Source organism: Mastacembelus armatus, chromosome 4 (genome assembly GCF_900324485.2).
Source record: "Mastacembelus armatus chromosome 4, fMasArm1.2, whole genome shotgun sequence".
Classification (NCBI taxonomy): Eukaryota; Metazoa; Chordata; class Actinopteri; order Synbranchiformes; family Mastacembelidae; genus Mastacembelus; species Mastacembelus armatus.
This window is the reverse complement of record NC_046636.1, coordinates 24,598,930-24,623,726: the sequence shown is the minus strand read 5'-3', so window position 1 is coordinate 24,623,726 and position 24,797 is coordinate 24,598,930. Positions and strand designations below refer to the sequence as shown.

General features: G+C 39.5%; 2 protein-coding genes across 4 annotated transcripts; both read right to left on the bottom strand.

The window, feature by feature from the left end:
• Positions 1-277: 277 nt before the first annotated feature.
• On the bottom strand, positions 278-5,083 carry ptgfr (prostaglandin F receptor (FP)). Of its 3 annotated transcripts, XM_026305286.1 has the most exons (5): positions 4,950-5,083; positions 3,667-3,885; positions 3,285-3,566; positions 2,169-2,977; positions 278-1,198 (listed from the first exon to the last, which is right to left on the bottom strand). In XM_026305286.1, exons 4-5 carry the CDS (start codon positions 2,961-2,963, stop codon positions 884-886), a joined length of 1,110 nt encoding a protein of 369 aa, XP_026161071.1. In that variant the 5' UTR covers positions 2,964-2,977; positions 3,285-3,566; positions 3,667-3,885; positions 4,950-5,083; the 3' UTR covers positions 278-883. The 3 variants fall into 3 exon arrangements, with proteins under 3 accessions (XP_026161071.1, XP_026161072.1, XP_026161073.1); XM_026305287.1 differs by lacking the exon at positions 3,667-3,885; XM_026305288.1 differs by lacking the exons at positions 3,285-3,566; positions 3,667-3,885; positions 4,950-5,083 and having other exon boundaries at positions 2,169-3,058.
• A 7,546-nt stretch (positions 5,084-12,629) lies between these two features.
• st6galnac5b (ST6 (alpha-N-acetyl-neuraminyl-2,3-beta-galactosyl-1,3)-N-acetylgalactosaminide alpha-2,6-sialyltransferase 5b) lies at positions 12,630-23,869 on the bottom strand. Its single transcript, XM_026305211.1, has 6 exons — positions 23,855-23,869; positions 23,159-23,311; positions 23,075-23,125; positions 15,678-16,087; positions 14,815-14,922; positions 12,630-12,873 (listed from the first exon to the last, which is right to left on the bottom strand). The coding sequence occupies exons 1-6, from the start codon at positions 23,867-23,869 to the stop codon at positions 12,630-12,632; spliced, it is 981 nt and encodes a 326-aa protein (XP_026160996.1).
• Positions 23,870-24,797: the final 928 nt, after the last annotated feature.

Genomic DNA, 24,797 nt, shown 5'->3' with positions numbered 1-24,797 from the left:
CTACAAAAACACAAACACCACTGCACAACATGACATTTTCTGAAATGTACGTATTACACAGCAGCAGACAACTGACTGACTGACACTGGGCTGGCCTTAAAAGGATGTAACAGGATCTTACACAGACAGAGTATTATGTAGCTTATTCAAAAAGCACAGACAGAGACATAGATCAATACATATTTAGGTAGTTACAATAAATACACTCACAATTATAGAAACAAATAAGATCGACAAATTATTTTCCACATTATGAGGTTGAAAATTCCAGACAATGAATCCTGGTCATTGAAAGGTTGACTGGATAGTAATGATGATTATTAAAACAGTATTTTCATCCCAAGGTTTCTTAAAGCAGGAGTGAATGCTCAGCCTACATAAACTGTATTAATCTGCTCAGTGGTGTTCACATTATAATCCAGAGAAACAGTCATATCACTTTACTATTCACATGAAGACCAAAAACACAAGACGACAAAGAGAATCCAACACGTTCAGTAGAAATCCTAAGATGAGGTGCACAGACTAACCGTCACATGGAGATAACAGTTTTTCCTAAAGAAATAGCATAATGAAGGAATGACTAACCCCCCGACTGCGACTGTCATATTTACTGAGCACCGTGAACATTTTGGACAGATTTTGTTCAGAGCCACTGGCACATAGAATGGGGCTAAAAGCTTAGAATAAAAAGTAAATCACACATTACACAACACTCTACAATACTGCTAGTACATGTTTATCAGTTTGCACAAGCGACATAAATACACACTGTTTATGATGTAGGGGGTTCTCTACATCCTCATAGCTTCTGCCTTCACTGCCTTCACTGTCAGCACTTCAGCTGTCAGATGTTCTCAGATCAACTCATTTGGACCAGGGTTCAGGTGATGGATTTGATTGCAGTGTCTGGCAGAGGAAATCTGCGATGGCAGAGGCAGTTTGACGGGCTGGCACCAGAGTTACTGGTCTCCACTGAGCTGCGGAGCACGCTGCACTGCCAGTGGTGCAGCTTATGAGACTTTGAGCCCCAGCAGTGTTGGAGGAGCATGAAGATCTTCCTCAGGACAGCCCTCCTCAGTAGGATGTAGACCCAGGGGTCCAGGATCTGGTTCCACGTGGCCATGCGTACTACCATCAGCAGACTGAGAGATGCATTCTCATCTTTGGTTCTGGTGCTCAGAATGATGACAGTGATCTGGTGCATTGGTTAGAAAATAATAGAAAGTAAAGTTATAATAGCAGTTCTCTTATTGGCTGTGTCGGCTGTGCAACATACTGTACAGTATGTAAATAAATGATTTGAGTAATAATTTAACATATGTGTGTGATGTGTATGAAAAGCAGCAACCATGTTTTTTTAAAGTAAAACATGTAAAAATCAGTTTCTTATCAGAAACTGAACCAGGCAGTGTTGGCATTCTGAAGAAAACACTGAAATCCCACTCAGTCAACTTTCACTGACCAAGCCTTGTTTTCACTCGACTACAAATTACATGGCAGGTCACACCCATTGCAAACTTTACTCACAGCAGCCAAGCTGTTTATTCAGAGTTTCTTAAAAGCACTCCAGTGTTTCCTGAACCCTCCTATACTGTACATACGATACCATGCTTGGTGAAAACCGGTCATTAAACTGCACTGGGGAAAACATGTTTTTAAATAGCATAAAGAAATGGAAAGCACACTTATTGGGGCTATTGCACAAAGATCATATGCAATCTGTTTATTTAGTATGTGTGGTGGATAAGGCACATGGCATTTATTGACCTGGAGTGGGGCGCTGCTATACTGGGTTATGGGATATGCATACTGCAGATGGAAATGAACCATAAAAAGGACTTTTATAAAATCACATTTCCATCACAGATCACAAAGTATGTACAAGATTTGTGTTGTATTTCTAAACTGATATCACTCCTTCTGATGGTCTCTTTCTACACAGCAACTTTTAAAATCAGAAAAATGTGCACACATATATTGAATAATTTCTAACAAACTGAGGTCTATTAATAAATAGATTATTAAGGAAGGCATGAGGAACAGGGCCTGTGTAACAGTAACATGACCCAACACTTTGATAGAGCTTCTCCAGTGTTAGCCTTGCTCTTTGTGATTTTTTTGCAGGTTAGATGGCAAAGTTAAAGGTGCTGAAGATAAATTCTTACCAGTAATGGGCCCCAGCATGCACAGGACACCAACATGATGGCCAGGAGCTGGCAGATCATCTCTATATGGTATGAAGTACCTTTGCAGCGAAGTTTGCGGCGCAGTCTTCCCTGCAGCAGAGCGCAGCTTGTCAGAGTATTGCACGCAATGGACAGCAGCAGGGCCACCAACCCCAGCATGGAAAACATTAGAGGCAGAAACACATCCAGCCAATCTTTGGGTTCCTCCATGTGGAAGAAGCAAAAGCTCCTGGAGCTCTGAACCCTGTAGGGCCTCCACAGCAGCACAGGCAGCATGGACACCAGGGCTGCGAGCAGCCAGGTGAGAGCCAGCAGCATTTTCATGTGGTGGGGCGCCAACACTGTGGAGTGGAAGATGGGTCTAGTAACTCCAATGCAGCGCTCCACTGCCATGGCACACCCCAGGAACAAAGGGCTCAGGCCAAAGAACACCATGCAGACACCAAAAAGGTTGCACACAACGCGCTGAGGGTCAAATGTCTCCCATCTCTTATGAGAACTGTAGACAAAAAGCACCAGGGAGCCATTGATGATGTGGCCCAGCAGGTCTGTCACCACCAGGCTGCTGGCAAACAGCAGGAAGGACACCCTGGACTTGATCCTGACACGGCTGTAGGACTTGACCAGGATAAAGAGGGCAAGGCTGTTGGAGAAGATGCCCACGGTCATGGAGATGACAGAGGCAGTGACAGACAGTTCCTTCTGGCTGCAGGTGTTGTTGCTGGGTCTGACGTCTGGCCTGCAGCCTGCCTCTGAGCTCTCATTCGTTGACATTGTGGCAATAAAATCTGAATAAAGAGAAGACAGAATGTAGCAAAATGCTTATTTAAAAAAGAAATGAAGCTGGTATGTGATTACCTTCATCAGAATATATAGCAAAACACTCAGCTTTATAACAAGGTGTTTACAGCATGTCAATATACAGTGGTTAAACTTTATTTGCTATATTTTCCATACACAAACATATTTTTGGAGCATTTTCAAAACACAACTTTCTTTCTTAATCAGCTTTTTCAAATTTTTTAAAAGCCTGATCCAAATCGTACCTCTTGGTGATTCTAGTTAATGGTCCCAACACTTGGCACAGGTCCTTACCTCAGGTCTGGTCTTCCCTCACACAACTCTCCATAAGTCAACAGCCTCTTCTCTCTTTGGCTTTTAGAGCAGTCGCTAAAACGAGTTGACGCCTTCAGCTGTAAACTATTCAGCAAATGTCATTAATGTTCCGTAACTGCTGCTGAGGCAGCGATCTGTGCCAGTTGTTCAGTGCGCGCCCACCTGGTGCCAAGTCGCTCTGCAGGCGCACGGAGCAGCTTCAGTCTGTGATATCAGTTCCAGCTCAAGCCCACCTTAGAGGCTGAACACACTTGTGTCATTCTGAAAAAATTAACATACGTTTTATAGCCACATTTCCAGCGTGAATGCAACGGAAATAATCGCGTATATATAGACTTGCTGCCGAAAAACGAACACTAACCAGTCTAACTAGTCCTCATCCAAGTATGAGGCTGCATCGAAAACGTCACTGTTTTGAGGCTCCCCATACATTTACATACAGAATGCAAAGAAATCTCCGTCTACTCAGTCATTGCGTGTGGTTGGATCATCCTGTTGCTTGTGTTTGCTCTGCAGTAACAGGTTATCAGCAACTTCTCGTCATGTCCTGGAAGTACAGGCTGTGACATCAAATCACCTGCTGGTAACAAGAAAGGTCCAGCATGTACCAAGTATCAGTACAAAGCCATTAGGACCATTTTAAAATAGAAAAATAGAGGAAAAGTGCTGTCAATATCCAGCACTAAGCCTGAACACTAATGTGAATTTTATAAAAAGCAACTTAACTGACCTGGAAACTAAAATGTCACCACACCAGAACAATAATCTGATGACTTGGACTACGTCTTAGTCTGGGATTCAAACAGTTATTATTTTATTGAGGCAGTGTGGCTTCAGAATCTCTGATGCCATTAAAACCTACAGCTGTTTTTAACAACCTTCAGCCATTTAATTCAGCCAGCCTGATAAGAAAATTAAAAAAATGGCTAAAGGGTTTCAATAACAGGTTCTGGTATTCCAGTCCACTGGTTTATGATGATATTTCATAATTAAAGCAGTCTCCTGCCACCAGCTGTGAGTGTTTACTGTGTGAGGTGGAAGATTCTCTTTATCAACAGACCTAATGTGTTTAAGAGGCTTCTCTTTATACTGAATCAACACACACCCACACCCACTATTCAGTATTTTGTCATCAAAGGGCTTCTATCCTCTTTGAGCAAGGATCATGTGCCTATTAAAAACAAATGTCATATCAACTATTTCAGTACATTTCTTTTTCTGCTTTTATTTAAAGTCACATCATAAATTTTAAACTACAGTTCTGCATCACAGAAATCAGGAATCTCTTTGTCGAGGCAAGAGAAGTAAGAAAACAGAGACAAACCTAGACGCTGCAGGGAGACTAGAGTCAGCTCTTTTAATTAAATGAAATAAAAGACACATTAATGGAAGACAAATGGGCCCTGAAATGTAGAAAGGTCAGGGGCCAGACAAAAAACACTGGAATTAAATGAAGCAAAAAAGCTCTTAACAGAGCCGAGAACAAATCACAGAGGGTCAAATCCTTCATGAGGGCTGAGCAAAGAACATTCAGGCAACTTAAGCCTTATTAGCTAGAAACAGGATAGGGTTAGACCGACACATAAAGTTTTACTCTCAAATGACGATATGGATGAACAGTCCATGTGAATAAGAGATTCTCACCAGTTAGCTTGTTTTCTGCCTCCAACTCAACCTCTTCCCTTCAGTCTTGGTTACACGCTGCATCATCTCGTGGCTCATCTCATCTTTCTTTTTTTATGGGCTGTTCACATTGCCCACTCAGTATCTTATCTTGTATTTTGATGGGTTTCATTTGACTGCTAGCTCAATTTCATCCTGGAGAATCTCTCATCCGTCATCTGTTTGCACAATTTGTTTGCACTTGAGCACTTGGTTATAGCACTGCCCAAGGTGCTGAGAGAAATCCAAACAGGACATGTATGAGTGTTGTTTTGTTATGTTTCAGCAGCGTGGAAAGTTTAGATGATTCTTGCCCATAACTTTTTTTTTCTCAAAATCTGATAAAAGAAGAGGGAACAAAAATCTATGTGGAAATCAAATTTCCCATCATTGTGAACACACTCTAGCAATATATTCATTATAATCAAACAGATTTGAATAGATACTAAGCTACTTGTTTTGTTAGACAGTGTAGTTTACATAGAAAGTGTATTCTGGGGCTTTCATGGTCATCCTTTGCATCTACCCTGCTGTGTATACAGTACATAGTGTGATTTTACTGCATTTCTGACAATGATGACCAAGTTATTCAGATGAATCTTCTCTCAGTCAGAGCAGTCTTACCTACATGTAAAAATTTCAAAGTTAAGTTTGTATAACACACTGGATTCATTTTTTAATATTATTGCTGCACTTCAACACGTAATGATGCCTGAAGAAATATTGACTTTATTCCAGCCTCCAAAAATTCATTTCCTCTCTAATCCATTTCTCAACAGAAGCTGTGTCAAACGTCCTCTTCAGTTTCAGTGGCTCTTTCTTCCAAGCCAGAGTGAGAAACATTATGATCAGAGTCATCCAATCCTGCTTGCATTATATAGATTCTGTGTTTTTTATGGGAGATGCTGTGACCATGTCCATGTTTCAGGTTATATTAGTAATAGTTGCTGATAAGCTGAATCCTGCTGTTTCTCACTTATTACTTTTTTTTTTTCCAACATATACACTTAGAAAAATAATAAGACTATTCACAAGCATTACTTTTGTTTTTGTAGTGTAAGCCCCATCATTTAGTTTCCTTCCTTGAAAACAGCATGTACAAGTATGCATAGATAAGAATAACTGAGTTTGTTTGTTTTGGAGCGTGTGGTGAAATGAAGATGCCTTATTATATGGTTTTAAATGATCACTGCAGGCATTTAATTTCCTTTCAATTTGATTCACAATACTTTCTTTATCCCTCAAGGGGCAATTTGAGGAAAGTGAGTGTGCAAACATAAAAACAAAAAGAAAATAGTTGGCACATTTAGAAAAAGTACAAAATGTAAATTTATAAAGGTTTTTTAAAGACAAAAATGGGAACTAGTTAATTATAATAATTAGCTCACAGTGTCCAACACCACAAAAGCACATTATGTCCATCCGTTATTTACTGCTTCTCCAGGGCTGCTGGTGCTGGAGCTAATCCCAGCTGACATTGGGCAAGAGGTGGGGTCCACCCTGGACAGATCACAAGTCTATGACAGGGCCAACCTTAAACATGTTCCTGGTAGCACTGACTTTAAGAGGGAATATATAAAGGGTAGTGTGAGGTCAGAGTCAACTTTTTTTTGTCATTTAAACCAGCAAGAAAAATATACTTTCAATAAAATACATTAAATACATTAGTTGTCAGTGTTGTTCTATCTACTGGAAATGCAGCTGAATCTTTTTTGAAATTGTCTCATTATTTCTCCATCTGTCATCAAACAAATATTAGTAGTTCTGGATGAACTTAACACCAATGCCATGAATAAATGCTACAGGTCTGTCTACAGTGTGTGTGTTGAAATGGACATCTCATTAAACTTGTTATACTGGTATGTACAGTACCATTCATCAACACTTTTTTAATGGCAAACCTGAATGTCTCCTAGAGAACCCAAATGCCTCCACTGCGTTGCTTTTCATGCCATTTAAAGGACATGAATTCTACTGCATCACCTTGCAGCAGAATATGAACAGTTGAATAGTTGCATTCAAAATAAGTATCGAAACTTCTAGACAGACACTCAAAGAGCCTGAGATGGGACAAAAAGGGACAAAAAATAAAATGTTTCTTTCTTTTTCATTCACATGAATAGATTTTTTCTGTAATTGAATTTACACTTTGTCTGTTCTCATTGTAAAAACAGAACAACATGTCCTTTCCATGTGGAAATGAAGTCTTTTTCTAAGCTTTCTCATGGTGCCCACTGGTCTCTAATTATCCAGCAAGGTGACTCCTGATGAAATCTTCTCCCAGGTGACATTACACCTTCAAGTGTGGTGTCATACAGTATCTGCTGTATGCTGTAATGGCTGGCAGTGGAGCTGTTGGTCACAATGTAAGGCAAGCATCGCCCAGCAAAATCACATTCTTTTGTTGGCTGCATCAAGTGGGGCTGCTGTAATAGACTGCCTGCTTCAGTGGGTTCAGATGGAGCTGGAAGTATATTGAGTGTGATGGGAAAATAACCCATAATGCAGGCTTTTTGCCAGCAGCAGTAGTGTCAGTTCCTCCTCAGCAAATCACAAAAACACACCGGAGCCAAGATTCACAGGTAACAAATGTACTTTTCCACTGTTCTCACTCATCTCGGCTCTCCCATTATTATTCTTATTATTTTTTGCTCTATCACTCACATCTCTGGCACCCTGACCAAAAGATTTACCCTAATTATGGAAATTGTTACTGGAGCAGAGTTGGTTTCATGGGAGGAAGTTGCAAAATGTGTCAAAGCTGTTGATCACGGCAAGAAAGGACACCCGATGAAAGTGGTCGGTCCAGAGAAAAAGAAAATCTTCAGAAAATTGGACACAAGTTTGGTGAGAGTCCTCATATTGTGACCTTTTGCTGGCCATGTCTCTCACATTCCACTTCATTCAGACACAGATCTGATGAGAGTGAATAAAGTCTGAAAGTAACATATGACGCTTGGAGGGCATCTGTCAGTTCCTGGCTTGTGTCCCAGAATACAAACTAACAAAGCATCAAAACAGACATTTGGGGAAACTATAGAACGAGCGTTTTGTAACCGTGTGCACTCAGTCACAGAGACATTGTCAGATTGAAACTAACAACAGACCTTAATGAAGAGTTGAAGCTTAAATAAAGACAACAACCAGGCAGTAAAGTCCAGATTTATGGATCAGTGTGTATCTCATGACTGCTGCTATTGTCTTAATGTTTAATATCTTCTAGGAAAACACTAATATTGTTAATTCTTCAACACCATATCCTTCTGCACTCAACCAAACAGAGCATGCATTAGTTCACATACCTCAACCTACCAATGAACAAGGCAAGAATCTAATCCTTGTTATTGTTTCTCCATCTGCTGGGTTTATGCTGAAAATATGTACAAGATCTTACAATCTTACCAATCCTGTACCGTGCAAAAGTTTTAGGCAGGTTAGATGTTTTAGATTCTTATCACACAACACCATCGGGTGCTGCAAAGTACTGCACTGCACTTTGTATGAAGTTAACTGATGTTTCTAAAACCTTTGCAGAGTACTGTATATACCTAGTGAGTGCAATCTGCAATGTAATAAGTGCAATTTATATATTTGACAAATGGCTATTTATACATATTGCTCTGTAATTACTTTGTGTGCGCAAAATAAATTGTGTCTATTGGGCATTAAGATGCTGAATAAATGAAAATATAGCTTTTATACTACACACAATTTTAAGCCAGGTAAAATGGTTCATAATAAGTCAAATGATGCAATGAGAATTCAGAGAACAGCTATTATGGTTAAGTTGGCCAAGTTTCTAGCTCAGCTAACAGCTCTTGATAATGAAAATGTTAATGCACACGCAGAAGACTAAAGGAGAGCAGATAATGAAAACAATCTCACCGTAGCAGAGGCCAAAAACTGAAATGGATCCAATTAAAAAGTGAAGAGCTGATATTTATGAAATGGAAATGGGGACAAAGATGTGCTTTAATGTTATGTGAGGACTCAGATGGGATGTTTGATTATTGTAAAGCAAGAATAATCCACTTCAGGATTGCTTTTAGTCACATGTCTTTTTATTTTTTTGGGAGATGATATATAAAAGCCACGCAGTGAACTGCCATATATGGAGACAATTTATGTGCTTCATTCTGAGACAATACATGAAACAGCCCAAAATAGGCCAATTGAACCTATTCTGTTTGGATAATGTCATTGAAATATAAAGATGACAGAGTTTTGAGATTGTTTGACTCCATTTTTTGTGGCCATAACCTTTAAAGCAATGACACTCAACACATTTTTTGACATCAGCATGAGGAGCCACAGTCAGCTACAGTCACATATTTTCAGATGCGGTAAAGAGTTTGCCTCGTTGTTATGATTCACATTTGTTCTCTATAAATGTTTTCCTCATCACAACAATGAACTTTAGTCCTTGAGCCCAACTCAATGTGAACATGACAATGTGTTGCGAGACAGCTGCAACTAATCCGAAGCAGAGAAGCACAGCTTGCCCTCGGTGAAGATCAATAAACAGTAATACTGAGCAACACAATATTATGAGCCATTAGAGGAAGAAATATTTTTTTGTAATATTTCGAGGAGATGCTAGGATCAGGTCGGGCCACCAGATGTCAGTAAAGACTAACTACACACTTCACTATTCAACTGTTTTTAATTATTCTGGCTCTAAAAGAGATTTGATTTGTATAAAGTAGAAGGATGAGACTTAGTGATGTGTTGTTTGTGAGACACAATCTAGCAGCTATCATGAAAAGGCCGGATCTGTAAGTTTGGCATGACCGATGCAACAGCAGGTGTGTGTGACTACAATGTGTGTGATATGTGTCACAGTGGAAATGACTGCAGAGGAAACAAAACTGTTGCTTTATCCCACCTGTTTACACAGATGTCACAGCCAAATGAAAGTGGATCTTCATTAATTTAAATTAAAACTTTGAAGATGCAGTCAAGATTTTTTTTTAAAGAAACATACAAGATTTTGATTGTTACTGATTTTCAAAAAACGCTTCTTTTAAATTATGTACTGATTTATTTGTTCTTACAACATGATTGTTCTTGTTATAGTATAAAAGAAATATCTCATATATTGTCCACCACTAACAAAGAACTAAAAGGAATTGGGTAAAATTCATGTTAAATATAAGTTGACACTAATGACAAATGTTAAATATAAAATGTAATTGAACATATGAATGTAAAACATGTTTTATTTATTTTAGTATAGAAAGATATTGAATCACACCACATTTGCTACTGAATCTAAATGTGAGTTTTCTGAATAATTACACTCTAATATCATGGATATTTTTTAAACTTTGCACAGCTCACACAGCATATTGTATCAAGCCAGAAAAATTTAAATGAATATTTTGGGAAATATGTTCATCCAGCACCTAGACTGTTGACGTTTGTGTTAATCAGTGGGCTTCAGACGTGCTGATTGGCTGATTTTGTTACTGTTGGAAAGAGCCCAGGTAGCTGTTTCTACTATTCCCAGTGTTCATGCTTAGCTAAGCAAACCTTCTGCTGTTTGACATTTTCATATTTTTACACATATGCTTCATATTTCCCAAAATGCCAAACTATTTCTTTAATTAAATTTTGGTAAATTAACACAACCCACTAACTAAAAATAACAACTGAAATAACATATGTTGTCTGGATCTACAAATAGAGAAATTCTTACCACATCAAGAGCCTAAATATGTAGATTTCAATTAAACTGACAATGTCTGCAATATCCTTAATGTTCAGTGCACTGTATCATTTCTGTCTTTGTTTCCAAGGTCAGTGAATAGCATGATGCTGCCTCAAGCATGCATTTAAGATAGTGATGGGAGGCTCATTTGGGGTAAGCTTATTCTTTGAAGTCTTTAACAGCCAAACTTTCTACCTGAAGGGCCAGTAATTGGTGTGCAGAGCACACGGCGCAGATCTAAGGAGCAGTCTTTACATTTAACATGACACCCCAGCTCTGCATGGTTTTTCACAGAGCACCTGAGAGCCTTACAGTATTAGGATTCCAGTGCAGGCTCTGATGGTAAAACCTGAATGAACACAGAAACAGGCAGCAGTCGGTACCTTTTTAGCCAGACTTTACATCTTGGGTTCTGCAATAGTTAGCTGGATAGCACAGTCTAACCCTTTGCTAACAACCAGCTGCCCTCTGTGTGCTAAAAACAAGCCTGTCAGGATTGAAGAGGCTGCTCAGGACACTGTCATGTAATCATTTACATCAGTATGGCAAGTGGCTGACTTGCTCAGTAGGGGAAATGCCTTTGAGGGCTTGTTCTGACATTTGGCTTTAATAACAGGACAAAACATGGCCTAGAGTATCGGGCACGTTGCTGCCAGGGACTTTGTGAAGGACCATCTGTTCCGAGCGAGATAGCAAAATAATATGTCATTATGTTTCATTTTAATCTGCATAAAGTCAAGGTGTAATCTAAGAGGACACATTGACACTTGAGTTTTAACTCTATCACATTTACTTGAAGTGTGCCCAGTTAAAAAAAAACTAAATTTACTGGACTTGTGTGTCATGAACACATACTGACTGCAGAGCTTTGTTTCTATGCATATATTTAAATATACCCTAAATGTGCCTCTGACTAGAAGAGTAGTTAGAATGATGATTTGATCAATAGTTTCTGAGAATGATTTGAAGAAAACAGCTGATATAAATGATGTTTACAAGCTTTCTTCTAGAATATGACAGGAATCTGCTGTACAATTGGTTGTTTGGCTAAAAGTATAACAACAGTGTTTAGAATTTAAAAATAGCTTAAATTTGGTTTATTCTGGTCTTGTTGGCAGCTGTCATGCATGTTACCAATCATCAGCATCAATATATCACATGCTCTGACCATTCATTTATTTGAACTGTTTCTGGACCTTGATCATTTTAAGTGTTCTTGTATGTTTGTGCCAAATCAGAACTGAAACAATTGATCAATAATCAATTAATCAGCAACAAAATGACTAATCAAGACTATTGTTTCAGGCAATTACCAAGAAAAAATGCCAAATATAGAAAATATAGATCTTGCATTTATGTAACAGTAACATCTTTCTTGATGTTTAACAGAACTGTTAAACGGAAGAATAAACATTTGAATAAAAATTAAAAATCGTATGTAAAAGTAGCACAATAGCTACAGTCTTATTTGTATCTAATTGTGGAATAAAAACTCCCCCTCCAGTGATTAAAACCTCACAGTTTAAGAAATAATGCTGAGGACACAACCTGAGTGTCCTTAGTGAGTTTGTATTCAGTTCTAATCCATCATTCTGCAGTTATTGCAATGCTGTACTGTCTCACCATTTGTCTCCTCTGTGGCAGCGTGAGTGTTATTAAAGCAGCTCTACACTGAGTAAGGAAACACACTTAACACTCCATGGTTTTGATTCCAGTATGAAATCCATCCTATTAAAGTGACAGTTCCAAAACATTACTGAGGTTTAGTGTGGCTATTATGCAATGATCCCATTCTGCCAAGCAGCGCAGGCAGTCGGCAAACAGACACAACAGCAGCTTGGTCTGTTCTGCTGCTGTCTCATGCATTCACATTGGCCAAAGAGGGAATCTGCAACCTGGAATCTGTCAACACACATATCCCACCCTTCTAGGCACCGTGTGTGGAGTGAGTCTCAAGATCCAGCTGGAGATGGAGTGTATGAGCTATTCATGCTGGGAATGAGAGCAGCAGGTTCCCAGTCCGGCTGGTAAAAGTGGACGTTGAGGGTTCGAGCCCAGTTTGCAAACACCATCTTCTCTGTGATAAAGCGATGGTGGCTTCCTCGTCGGCTCCTTTCGTGCGAGAGATACATGGAGCACTCCTTAGGCCCTGAGGGCTCATAGTAATGATATGGCACAGAAGGCTGGGAGGAGGATCTACACAGGAGAACGGGAGAGCAGAAGAGAGAGGAGCACAGCATTAAAAGGGATGAAAGTCAAAGTGTGAGGGAGGGATGTGGAAATAGTGTGGGAATAATTAGGAGTTGCGAGGAGAAGACGGAGGGAGCAGAAGCAAGTCACAGTGGAGAAGAAATAGAAAGAGGAACAAAGGAAAACAGAAAGATCAGAAGAATCTGAGCTCACATATGTGTTCGTTATACACCATCTTATTCCTCTGACACGCACAGTCACAGCAAGATCAGGGGAAAACTGAACCACATGAGAGTCTCTTCAATCTGACCTCTATTTCTCTGTGAATATCCGAATGTGTCAAACTGTCCTTTGTGCCCTTGTAAATTCATGTGAGAACAATATTAACTAAATTATTCCCCTGAATTTTACATAGGCACAATAAACAGCTGTATTCAGTGTCATGTGTTCTTGTTATTGTAAAATGAATGTTTTTACTAACACTAACATCATCATCATCCTTCACCACCCAGACTACATGACAACAAAAGACTCTTTGGATTTGTCCCTTAAAGTAGTAAATGTGATATTGTCATTATCTGCTGAAGGTATCATTAAAAATGCACCCGACATGGTTTTTACATCAAAATACTCCCATGTTGTCAGCACACGGTAAATCACACAGTGGAGCTGCAACAGAACAGAGCGTCCCATCCTCTTCATGCACTATTTGCCCCTCTTGATAAAACAGAAAGTGACAAACTGAAAATTTAAGGCTTTTCAATGGTGTCTTCGATTTATAATTTTGGACGTCGAGCAAAGCAACAGTTCTGTATTTGATTAATGATATTTGGTTGTGTGGCAAAGCTGCTGCATCTATTTTCTTAAGGACAAAAATAAAGGCCTTTAACATAAATATATGACATTTAAAAAGTCTTTTTATATTTGTAGTAAATTAGTATGTTGAATACACTATTGATAAACTGATGAGAATTTTTTGAATCTCAATACATTCAGGCATATGACGCTTTCAAAAGGAATTTTGAGGTTATAACTTGGACTTAAAAAGTCAAGGACAAAATACTCTTGACATTCAGGAAGTTCAAATCATGTGAACACTGTTTCTAAGTAACTGACAATAAAAACAGACGTTTTAGTTCTTTTTCAAAGATACCTTAATGATATTTTGCCCTTCAATGTAAAATGTGATTGATAAAAATGTAATGAAGCTTTGGTATTAGTTCCAAGACTGTTGTAACATACCCTGAACTCTGAGATATCACTTAAACAATGGTTTTATAATATGCTTTAACCTGATGTACAGTACTGTCCAGATGTTTTAGGCACACAAAACCATCAGGTGTCTGATTCATTGTGCAGCTCGTTGTGCAGCACAACAAACTCATAAAGAACCCACTAGAGTTCATAAAGAACTATTTTCAGAGGTAGGAAGAACCAGGAGTCCTGCAGCAGATGGTCCGACCCCCATAAAGCCCTGATCTGGGCAGTGTGGAGTCAGTCTGGGATCATATGAGGAGACAGAAACACTGGGACAGGCTGAATCTACAGAAGAACTGCAGCAGCTTCTCCAAGAAGCTGCAAAGTACCAGGAGAAACTGTGTCAGGTCAAACCAGAGAGAACTGCTGCTGGTTTAAGGGCAAAGTGCTGCAAATACTGATTAGGTTTAGGTTTGACTCCCTTCACTGCACTTTGTATGAAGTTGATTAATAAATGATAAACTATGTATTTAATTTATATGAAAAGCCTCCCCTCTGTAACTTTAATAATATAATTATTATAATATATTATATATATTTATATGTACAATAGAAAAGCATGGAGCAGGGCATTTCCAAAGCTCTTCCACCATCCACCAAGCACTTTTGATAAAATATATGGCCATCTTTACTTTGAGTAATCTTGTTGAGCAATTTCAAAACTTCGATCCAAAAATGATCAATGTGTACCTGCAGAAATCAGGGGGCACCATGCCGTACACATTGATCCTGTCACACAGCTCCAAGGCTATGGCCATGGTGAACCAGCCGGTACTCAGCCAGGAGTTGGACGTCTTCCTGGAAAACAAGAGAGGCTTGCTATTTCTAGTAAATCCTTACCCGATTTCCGAAACGGGCTGATAAGATGAGACAAGATAAACTAAAGAAAAATCCAAACAGAAAATGACAGAACAAAGAAAGATTTGTTTCTGTGATTTGTACACAATAATAAAGGAATCATCAATAAGTATGAATTAGAAATAAGCAATTATTCTAACACTGATTATGCTTACATGAAGGCTGAAGTGACTGGAATCTCCATTTAAATGCAACATCCTCTTATCATCCTGTGGGCTTACTCTTCACATGCAAATGAGTTTAGATGAATAGCTGGTTTCACATCATTAAAATGTCTTTATGTGTTTGGTTCTTATTTTGTAAGCTCATATTCAGTCAGCCATTTTTCTAGTGTAGGGGTACCTGTACCACATATGAAAAGAGATGATGTAGCATAATGATGTTCAATGTTTCATATTCAGTTGGAAAAGAAAGAAATTTGCCTGTACTTCATGCAATCCAAATGGAATCAAAATCTGATCTGAAAATGTAGCACTACATAATAGGATGCACTGCAATAAGTCTGCCATTAGTGGGACAACAGTGAACCTGTGGTATAAGTCAAATCAAACCATAGCAGTAACAACAAAAAGGGTTTCATCGAAATCCTATTAACAATACTGTGAGTCTTTGGAGCTATTTTATCTGCAATATAGATATGACCGACAGAGATATATACGGCTCACAAATAAAGGGCAGATGCTGTGAACATTTACCTATCAATCCCAGTTTCTTTTTTAAATAGTTCATCAAACTTCATCATTTTGAGCCAAGAAATAATGTAGATTTTAAGTTTGGGCAGCAGCTGGTTTAACAGCCTGAGGTTGTTGTAGACGTGGCCTTTTCCATCTCGTCTCATGCAGCTGCTTGGTCCCCAGAAGATGAATACAGTGTCTTGGCTCACGTTAAACAGCTCCTGTCGGCTCTGCAGCACTCTCTGCAGGCTGGAATGAGCTATGACACGCAGGCTTGTGCGCCAGCCCACATCCTGCTGATAGCCTATGCTGGGAGCATCGTTCATACGAATGACACACTCCGAGCGGTCGATTTCTTCACCCCTCTTGCTCCCGGTCAGCTGACCAGAGCTGGTCACCAGGGAACAGGTCCTGCAGTGCATTCTCAGAGGCTGTGGAGGTGAAAGGTCAAAGGTCAGTAGTCATAGAAGTGTCACTTAGTGAATGTTGAAGAAGTGAATGCTGTAAAAACATAGTCTGATGAGGTCGGACTTCATTCACAGGGTAGTTACATTACACCTAACATCTGCACAGGTGGAACACTGGATATTTACATAAAGGATACTTTGGCCAAATTTCATCCAGTGGTACAAGGCCAAAAAAATCACTTTCCTTTCTGTCTGAACACACTTTAAGCACATGACCTGACCTAGAGGAAAATTCAACTGATCACCAAAATGCATTTAGTCATCATTTACTTAGATTAACATGCCGGTGGAAGGAGTGCCTCTTACAATACCTAACAGCACATGTAGACAACAACCATTTCAACAAGGTGAATATAAGGCATCTACATTTGGCAGTTTATTTCCAAGCTTATTAGATTTCCATTCATTGGGTAATGTACACAATGACTTGAAAACAGCCCCCAATTAAAGTCAACATTCTGACCTTTAATATCACAAATAATCTGCCACCTACTTCCAAACAGGACCAGAATAAAGTGTAACTTTAGTGCAGAATCAAGGAGCCAGACTCATACTAGACTATTTCACAGTGGGACTACAAGATTTTCATGGGTTTTTATAAACATAAGACTATTTAGAACAACATTTACTTTGATATCAGAACAGGCTCCCAAACAGAAAATTCTGTTTTCTTGGAAGATGATATATATATATATATATATATATATATAGATATATACGTATGTTTGTTGGTTTGACCAGGTATTCATGTTGTTGTGTCCAAGACTGAGATTGAATGATCCATCTGCACAAACCTTGCGACTCTTCACATGAATTATTCCCAACCTTAATATATAGCTACATTGACATTCTGAACTATGCTCTGAGCTTCACACTCCATCAGGTTTTGAGGCGGGAATGTGTGTGTTTGTTTGTAAGTGTGGGCATACACACAGGTGATTTTACCGGCACCACAGGCTGAGCTGCTCCCACTGCTATATTTATAATACTCTCCCACTATCTATATGACTCCATATGTGTGTATGTGTGTGGCCGAGTAGCGTCTATGGACACACTTAAGTCTTTGTGCAGAGTTTGATGTGGTCCCAGATATATAATACAATCACGTTTCTCTGGCAATAGAAAAAAAGTGTCTGGCTCCACAACCAGTAATCCAGTCTATATATATACACACACACACACACACACAATCACAGTCTTTATGTGTTGAGAAACAGGTATTTTCATTCCCTGTCACATGGCCCAAAAGAAGCCGTTTCCTGTACAAGTGTGTTTGCACTCTCTGTGTGCAGACCCCCACCCTCAATAACAGGTAGGCTGGAGGAAATTTCACGCTTCACTGCACAAATACACCCTCCCTGTCATTGCTGGGAAAAATCTCAGCCCTTTTCGCTATTTCTTCTACTACATAAAACAGATAAAGAGCATTTTCCTTTCTGCACTGTCCAAAACATCACTACCGAGCAACTTTTAACTATTTTAATAGTCTGAGAATGTGCTAAACTAGTAAAAGGCAATTGAAGGTTGCATAGCCAGTGTCATAGCTTTAAGTGCCTGTGAAATAATAAAAGTGTCCTTGACAGCGATGCTGAAACTCCAAGCCCCAACTCCCTGAGCTTCTGACAGCTTGATGATGTTGGGAAATAGCCACTTACAAACCTTGTATCACAGCGAGAGAGGTTTTCAGAATCAGATGGAGAATATTTCAGGTGGCAGGCAGCTGAAGATACAACCGACAGACTATTCAATAAATGAACACAAGAAAATTCTGAGTAATCTATTGCATATTACATGTGAATTTTAACAATGATCAGCCTTGAATTAACACAGTGGTCCTTTAATTTGTTAAGCATCTAATACTTTAACACTTACCGACTCCCAGACACAGTCAGTCAGCACCTTATCATGCAAAGGGAGCTGTCTTCCTTAATCAATAATGCACGACCTCATAAGCAATACGCTTCCCAAGATTAACACAATCTAAAAAGGCAATAGGTTCAACCTCATGAGGCAATTCAGTGAGCTCTGATGTGATGCAGACTGGATTACACAAAGCCATGGCATTAAAAGGTGCAGCAGCAGGAGAAGAAGCAGTTTGGAGAATGGCTCTGGTTCCAAGCCTAGTCAATTACTACCCACACACGGACTCCAAACTCATCAGTATGATCCTGTTTATACACTTCCCAGGAGAACCCAAGATCATAATTGCTTTCAGCGCAAACCCCATCAGTCAGCTTCTAATATTGCACCAGAGCCTCCAATATACCTCCAATTCTCCAGCCTCATTCCTGCACTCCTTTCAATTTAAGAAGGGTAGAGAGTACAGACCTGAAGGTAGAAAGACTTCTAAAGGTCAGAGAGAAGTCATGAGTAGGGAAAAAAACATCCCATTTCATAATTAACCATGATAAGACTGGTGTTATTTCATACTCATGAAAAAACATGCCTGTGTCATCCTCTATTTACTCTATAGGGCACTATATTTACTCTTTGCCTTTGCATTGTAGGACAGCTGACATGGTGGTCACAAAACCTCACAGAAGAAGGTTCTGGATTCAAACATGAGTCTGCATGGAGCTTGTATACTCTCTGGTCACGCCAGCTTCCTCCCACACTCCAAAGACATGCAGGTTATTTAGTAACTCTAAGGTGTCCATAGGTGTGAATGGTTCTCTGTCCTTGATGTGTCATCTGATGTGTGATAGACTCGTGGCCTGTCTAGAGGGTAACCTGCCTCTCACCCAGTATGAACTGAGATCAGTTCAACACTGAATATGGACATGTAGGGTCAAAAATAATAAATACTAAAATTTGATTTATATACTAGAGTATGTGATGTGATGGTGATAGGTGTAGTGTCCACGGACAAAAAAAAGGAAAAAAAACAGGTCTGAAATATACAGAACACTTTCTTTATTAGTAAACTCAAATGTATTTCCTAAAACAGCTGTCTGTAGTGTTTCACACATTTTTAGTGAGGAGTGAACTGTACTATTGTTAGGAATTATTTTCAGAGTATTCATTTCCGATGTGTGTGGATGTGGGATTGACTCAGAACATGCAGACTCAGGTTGAATGTAAGGAACAAAGGACCATATCAGCCAGCGCACTGATGTACCTCACTGATGGTTTGAAATTGTTTTTGGATAACAATAGGTTTCTAAGGAGTAGCGGAATAAGCTCTATCAGGGTTTGAACACACAGACGTTACTTCTCAGTGGAAGCAGTTTATTGTTGGCTTTGCTGTTTTATAGAAATTTATTGTCAGAAAGAAAAATATAGAATATTATCATCATCTAATGTCAAACATCTTTTGATACAAGCAGTAAAGACTCACCTGTATTTTCTTACATACAATCTATACTGAATATTATATATAATATTTAGATGTTGATCATTATCATAACAGTAACTATATTCTCTGCACAGAACCGGGTTAATGGCAGCGGTGGATTAAGTAGCACCTGTTCAGTGGTGTTTGGCTTTAACAATCGGCACGGCTTTCTTTTCTCTGAGACCAATTAATTACACAGAAATCCTCCTGACAGTTGACATCTCATTAAGCTCCTCCTGGTGACACACATTCAAGTAACAACCCTGAACTTCCTCTGTTCTCGATTTGAGGGAATAAAGGCGAGATAATCGAGGCTGCGCTCTCTTTCTTTTTAATCAATTCAGCCTCAGACAGAGACAATGGAAAGGGTGCTCTTCAAAATACATGGCCTGGTTAGCAGCAATGAGAAATGTGACGTAATGTTTGGCTGGTCTCTACCATAACTGGAAAAAAGATGATATTCACAACTTCCTGTCAGCTCTTACCATTCACCTCATCCATCTACAGAGTTACAGGTGTTTTGAGAAAAAAAGGAAGTGCAGTGTTTTCAAGGTTGAGGATGACTACAAATTAGGCTATGTCACATCCCTCTGTGGACTGCACCTGGTAATACAATGTTTTGCCGGGAGTGTTTCCTTAAGCGGAGTGGAATTAAACTTGCATATCCTGGGAATTGATCCATTTAAGTAAGCTCAGCACCAGTCTGTTTATTAATTATTTCTTCTTGTCTTTTCAGAGATTGTCTATCATTATGAGCTGCCTCTGTATTATAGCATAACTATAAGGCAGCTTAAACTGAACGTTACAATAGGGGTCAGCGTAGGAAGGAGAAGTTTTTGCATAACTCACTTTCTAATGGCACCTATTTCTCGCTGACTGCATTAAAGGCTGTCAGAGCGCAGGAAGGTACTGCCCATAATAAGTAGGTACATCATAAACTGGCACAGGCACACAATCCACATCCATGCTCTCACACAGGCTTTGTGATTAGAGCATACAAAGCCCGGGATAGATTGATCCTGCTGACAATTCTTTAAAGGCCAACAGTACTTTAACTGGAATCAGCAAAACATCACAAAGGGAAAGAAGAAAAGGAGCGAGTGTGTTCAGGTGTTCAAACTCAAATCATGTGTGTATGCATGTGTGTGTTTGAAAGCTTCTATTCAACCTTACAGCTCTAATTATTGTAGCTTGTCAAAGAAATACCTAGTAGAGGAGGACAACTCACAGAAACCAGCAGACACTGCAGAAAGCAGTCAGAGATAATGATGATCATGGAATGTCCAAACCAGCTGCTCAGAAAACCCCCCCATAAAAGTGCATTTCAACTTCAAAGTCTGATCACACAGTACATGTGTTCGTGGGTTTCAGTACCATTGTTTTTATGTCACCACTTTGCACTGAAGGAAACCTGGAGGAAAGCAACTTGAAGGAAAATGTATGTTTAGCCTTTAACCCTCAGCCAAACAAAGCCATTCGGCCTTTGATTAACCTGTGCTGGGTGTTTTGCAGCCTTGTGGTTAAGACATAAATGAGCAAAGCGGCCACAGACCACCACCCACCTTAGTGAAGTCACAGCCCATGCAAACTAGATAAGCACATAAGTTAATACAGGCCATAAACAGGGTCCAGCAGGCACATTAGATAGAGTTCTGCTCACATTTTCAAGCATCCCTGGCTCTAATGAGGGTATAAAAATTTTAATGTGTCTGGACATTTGCATGAGGTTGTCTGCATGAGTGTGTGCCATTGCTGTATGATTGTGTGTTTATGTGCGTGTATGTGTGTATGAGTGTGATTATTGATGCCAAGATTCCCGCCAGCAGCAGCAGCAGACCTCAAATGACCCTGAGGGGAACTGTACAGACAGATCCACCCACTCAACAGATCCTACAGCAGGTCTGCTCTGGTTAGTCATTCCCCGGCTTTGTCAGAGGGTACAGCAGCAGCAGCATGCAGAGCTGGAAGCCCCAAATGGAGAGGGTGGGGGATCAGAGTGACACTAAGCAGTATGAAAATGTCGCAGTGTGGATCCATCATGAATCAGCCATCAGCCAGGAGGAGGTGGACAGACAAGAGAGACTCTGAAATGCCTAGACTGAGAAAAACACCAAACTATATGAGCTGGTTCTCATTTCTCTCAGGAGCCCCTGCAAAATCTGATCTGTGGATGAATATTTCTTTTTCATTGAGATTAAAAGGATCTGATGAGGGTTACAACATCTCAGAGGAGCCCTGAATCTGGCTAACTCAAGAAACAGATGAGTCCAGCAAGCCTCAGCTGGATCAAAACCTCTCTCCAATCCAACATTACTCTCACACTCCCATGTCACTGACCATTAAGCAGTGGTAGGTGAACTGTAACCAACACTTTTTTTCCTCCAAATCCCTTGTGCCCAGTGCTGCGTGAGCAAGGCAATGCAATGTCCATTCTGTTGTGCCTCGCTGGATACTTTTCTCACTGAGGGGAGATATGACGCTGTCTGAATGATCTATCTACAGATTCTAAATGAGCTGTCTGTAAGTCTGCACTGGGTCTGAATGATAGGCCTCTGCACTACACTAACACTGACCTAAAGAACACAGCCTCCATAGTAACAATCCACCCTTGTTTCACTGCTTTTTTACTACAGTTTTCATGGTGGAAACATTCATAAATTTAACAATTAAGTAAATTACAGAAAGACTTTAAACATGGTAAGCTCACTTTATGAGTTCAGTGTCTACTTGGTATTTTTACAGCCTTCCAAGGAATGACACACCTGTAATAAACTAATATATTCTTCATTAACAGAAATTGCTAGACAATTTCAAACCCACACCAAAACACCAAAACAGTGTGCTGACCTAAAACTTAAAAATGAAACATAAGAACTAACTAAGAACGGAACTGGCTCGATCCTGCTGAAATATGTGGACATCAGATTTAACTGTATAGAAGGCTAAGGACATCTCTGCAACTGGAAGACCAGAAAAGACATTTTAGATGTATTCCTGAACTCTACATTTACATGCCAGTGTCTGCACTTTACTTGGATGACAGCAGAATACAGATCAGGTGCAGTTGGCATTACATATGTACAAAGGTGGCACAGCAATCAGTGCTCTTTTTGAGAGCTTTGGGGGCCAAACTGAGTACAAATATTTTTTACTACATGCCGTGATTGAATTTAAATTCCTCATGGTAGAGTACGGAGAGCATGAAGTTTTCCTGTAATTCCACTTCCTTCACAATGCAGGTGAACTAATACCTCCAGAACCCAGTCCCTTACCGAAGCCACTTGGTTTTGTTAAAATGTACAACCATGCTGAGGTGTAACTCTGTGTTTTTGTGGTCATTTTATGTTTTCCCTTTGCACTAAATTGTGTCACTTTCCTGTCATCTATCATTCCTTTGTCTGTTGAAGAGCTTTTGGCTTTTACCTAACAAAGAAGAGAATTTAGAAACAGCCCATATTAACTTGCATTCATTTTTATACAGATCTTCTGCTTTCTTTTCACCTCATTACCAGCTTTTTTTGGAATGCAAACATTCATGCAGCTGATGAAATAACATACAAAAAGCTGAAATTGCATAAGAAGACAAAATGTCTTGTGTAAGGATGTTGCACATTTACCTTACGATCCATGACACTTGTGTATCCAGTGAGTGTTGATGTTGGGAGTCTCTGAGGGCTCTCTGGCTTGTCTGTGACGGACACTGGAGCATCTAAACGGTGGGATGATGATGATGATGGCGACGATGATGATGATGATGCCAGAGAGGAAGATGATCTGTCACCAGAGCTGCTGTTGTACACCAACATAAAGCTGGTAACCATGGTGACGAGGATGATGCCACTAACTCCTTGGCACTGGAGAGAAAAATTAAACAAATAAGATTTTAAAAAAAAATCAAATCAGAGCATTTAGAAAAATTCAATCAATTAAAGTCTAAAAATGTACATAACCTTCTAGACAATAATCTTTATTTTAAAAAAATAATCACTGCTAATGAAAGGTCGGGCATTCAAAGCAACATCCAAATAACAGCTGCGCTTTCCTCATGCAAGGCTGGAAATGAAATGTCAGCTGTGACACTCAAATGCACCCAACGTGCTCTGTCAACAGGGCAACATGTTTCGAAGAGCGGTGCAATAATAGCATTGGGCTGCTGAATTCAAACACTTCTCCCCTGCGGAAAACATAACTAACTTTAGACGGATGCTCTCTTCTCTATGACTGTCCTTTAGGCTACAGAAGGAACATTATACGTTTAAGCGACTATAAAACAACTATACAAAAAATGAAAATCAAAACACCACAAAGTGCATTAGGTGACAATAGACTGCCTAACCCCCCACCCCACAAAAAGGAGCATTACAGTGATTTTTCCTGCAGGTTTGATTTATAATTACCACTCTCAGCTTCATCTTCATTTCCCCTCGTTTCCAAGCGCAGACCGAGCCTTCATCTTACAGTGGGGCTGCAGGACTCTCTCACAGCGCGTCGGGACTCTTCAGCATGCAACACTTGAGCGGCAGCATCAGTGGGATCAGCGCGCAGCTGAAGAAAGCGACGCTCCACTACTCTGCTCCCATGCTCGTCCTCTCTCAGCGCGTCTCATGGTCCTAAACAACTCAGCTCACGTACCTCAGTTTCAGGGGCTTCACAAAGAGCCACATTATTTTAATGTGCAATACCACTATGGTTTTAGAGTGCCAGATTATTAGATTTACACAGATGTACCTCAGTACTGAACCAAAGACCTTACATCGTCTATCTTTACAGGTTCTCCTGGCACAATGACAAGTGCCATGATTTTTAAGACACTTTGTGAAATAGCTCATTATTTTACAACAGTGATCAGATTTGTATTGCTTTTAAACAGAATCACTATTATGATCTCACATTCAGTTTCAGTGATCTAAATTTTTAATATACATAATTCTCATATGTGTTATCAGTGGGTCTCATCTTATCTTCTATTCCTATATGACAACCTTTCAAATGTAAGTATCTTATAAATTTTGACTGCTTCATTATCACAAGAACTGATGCAGGTAAATACAAGTGCAAACTATCATATTATTGTGCGGGGAATCATTTCACAATTGGAGGTTTTTCAATGAACTTGACAAATTCTGTTCTGTCTTGAGAAGAGAGGTGTATGGCCATGTATCTGATGAGAACATTAAAGCAGAGGCCTTATGTATTCACTGGGTAAATGGATTTTATCAGCATGTACCTATTTAAGAAGAGCAATATTTCCTTACTTGTCTTGACATACTCAGTGGTTTCATTTGAAACAGATGTTACTTAATGTTTTCTGGATAGTAAAACTGTTTCAGAAACTTCAGT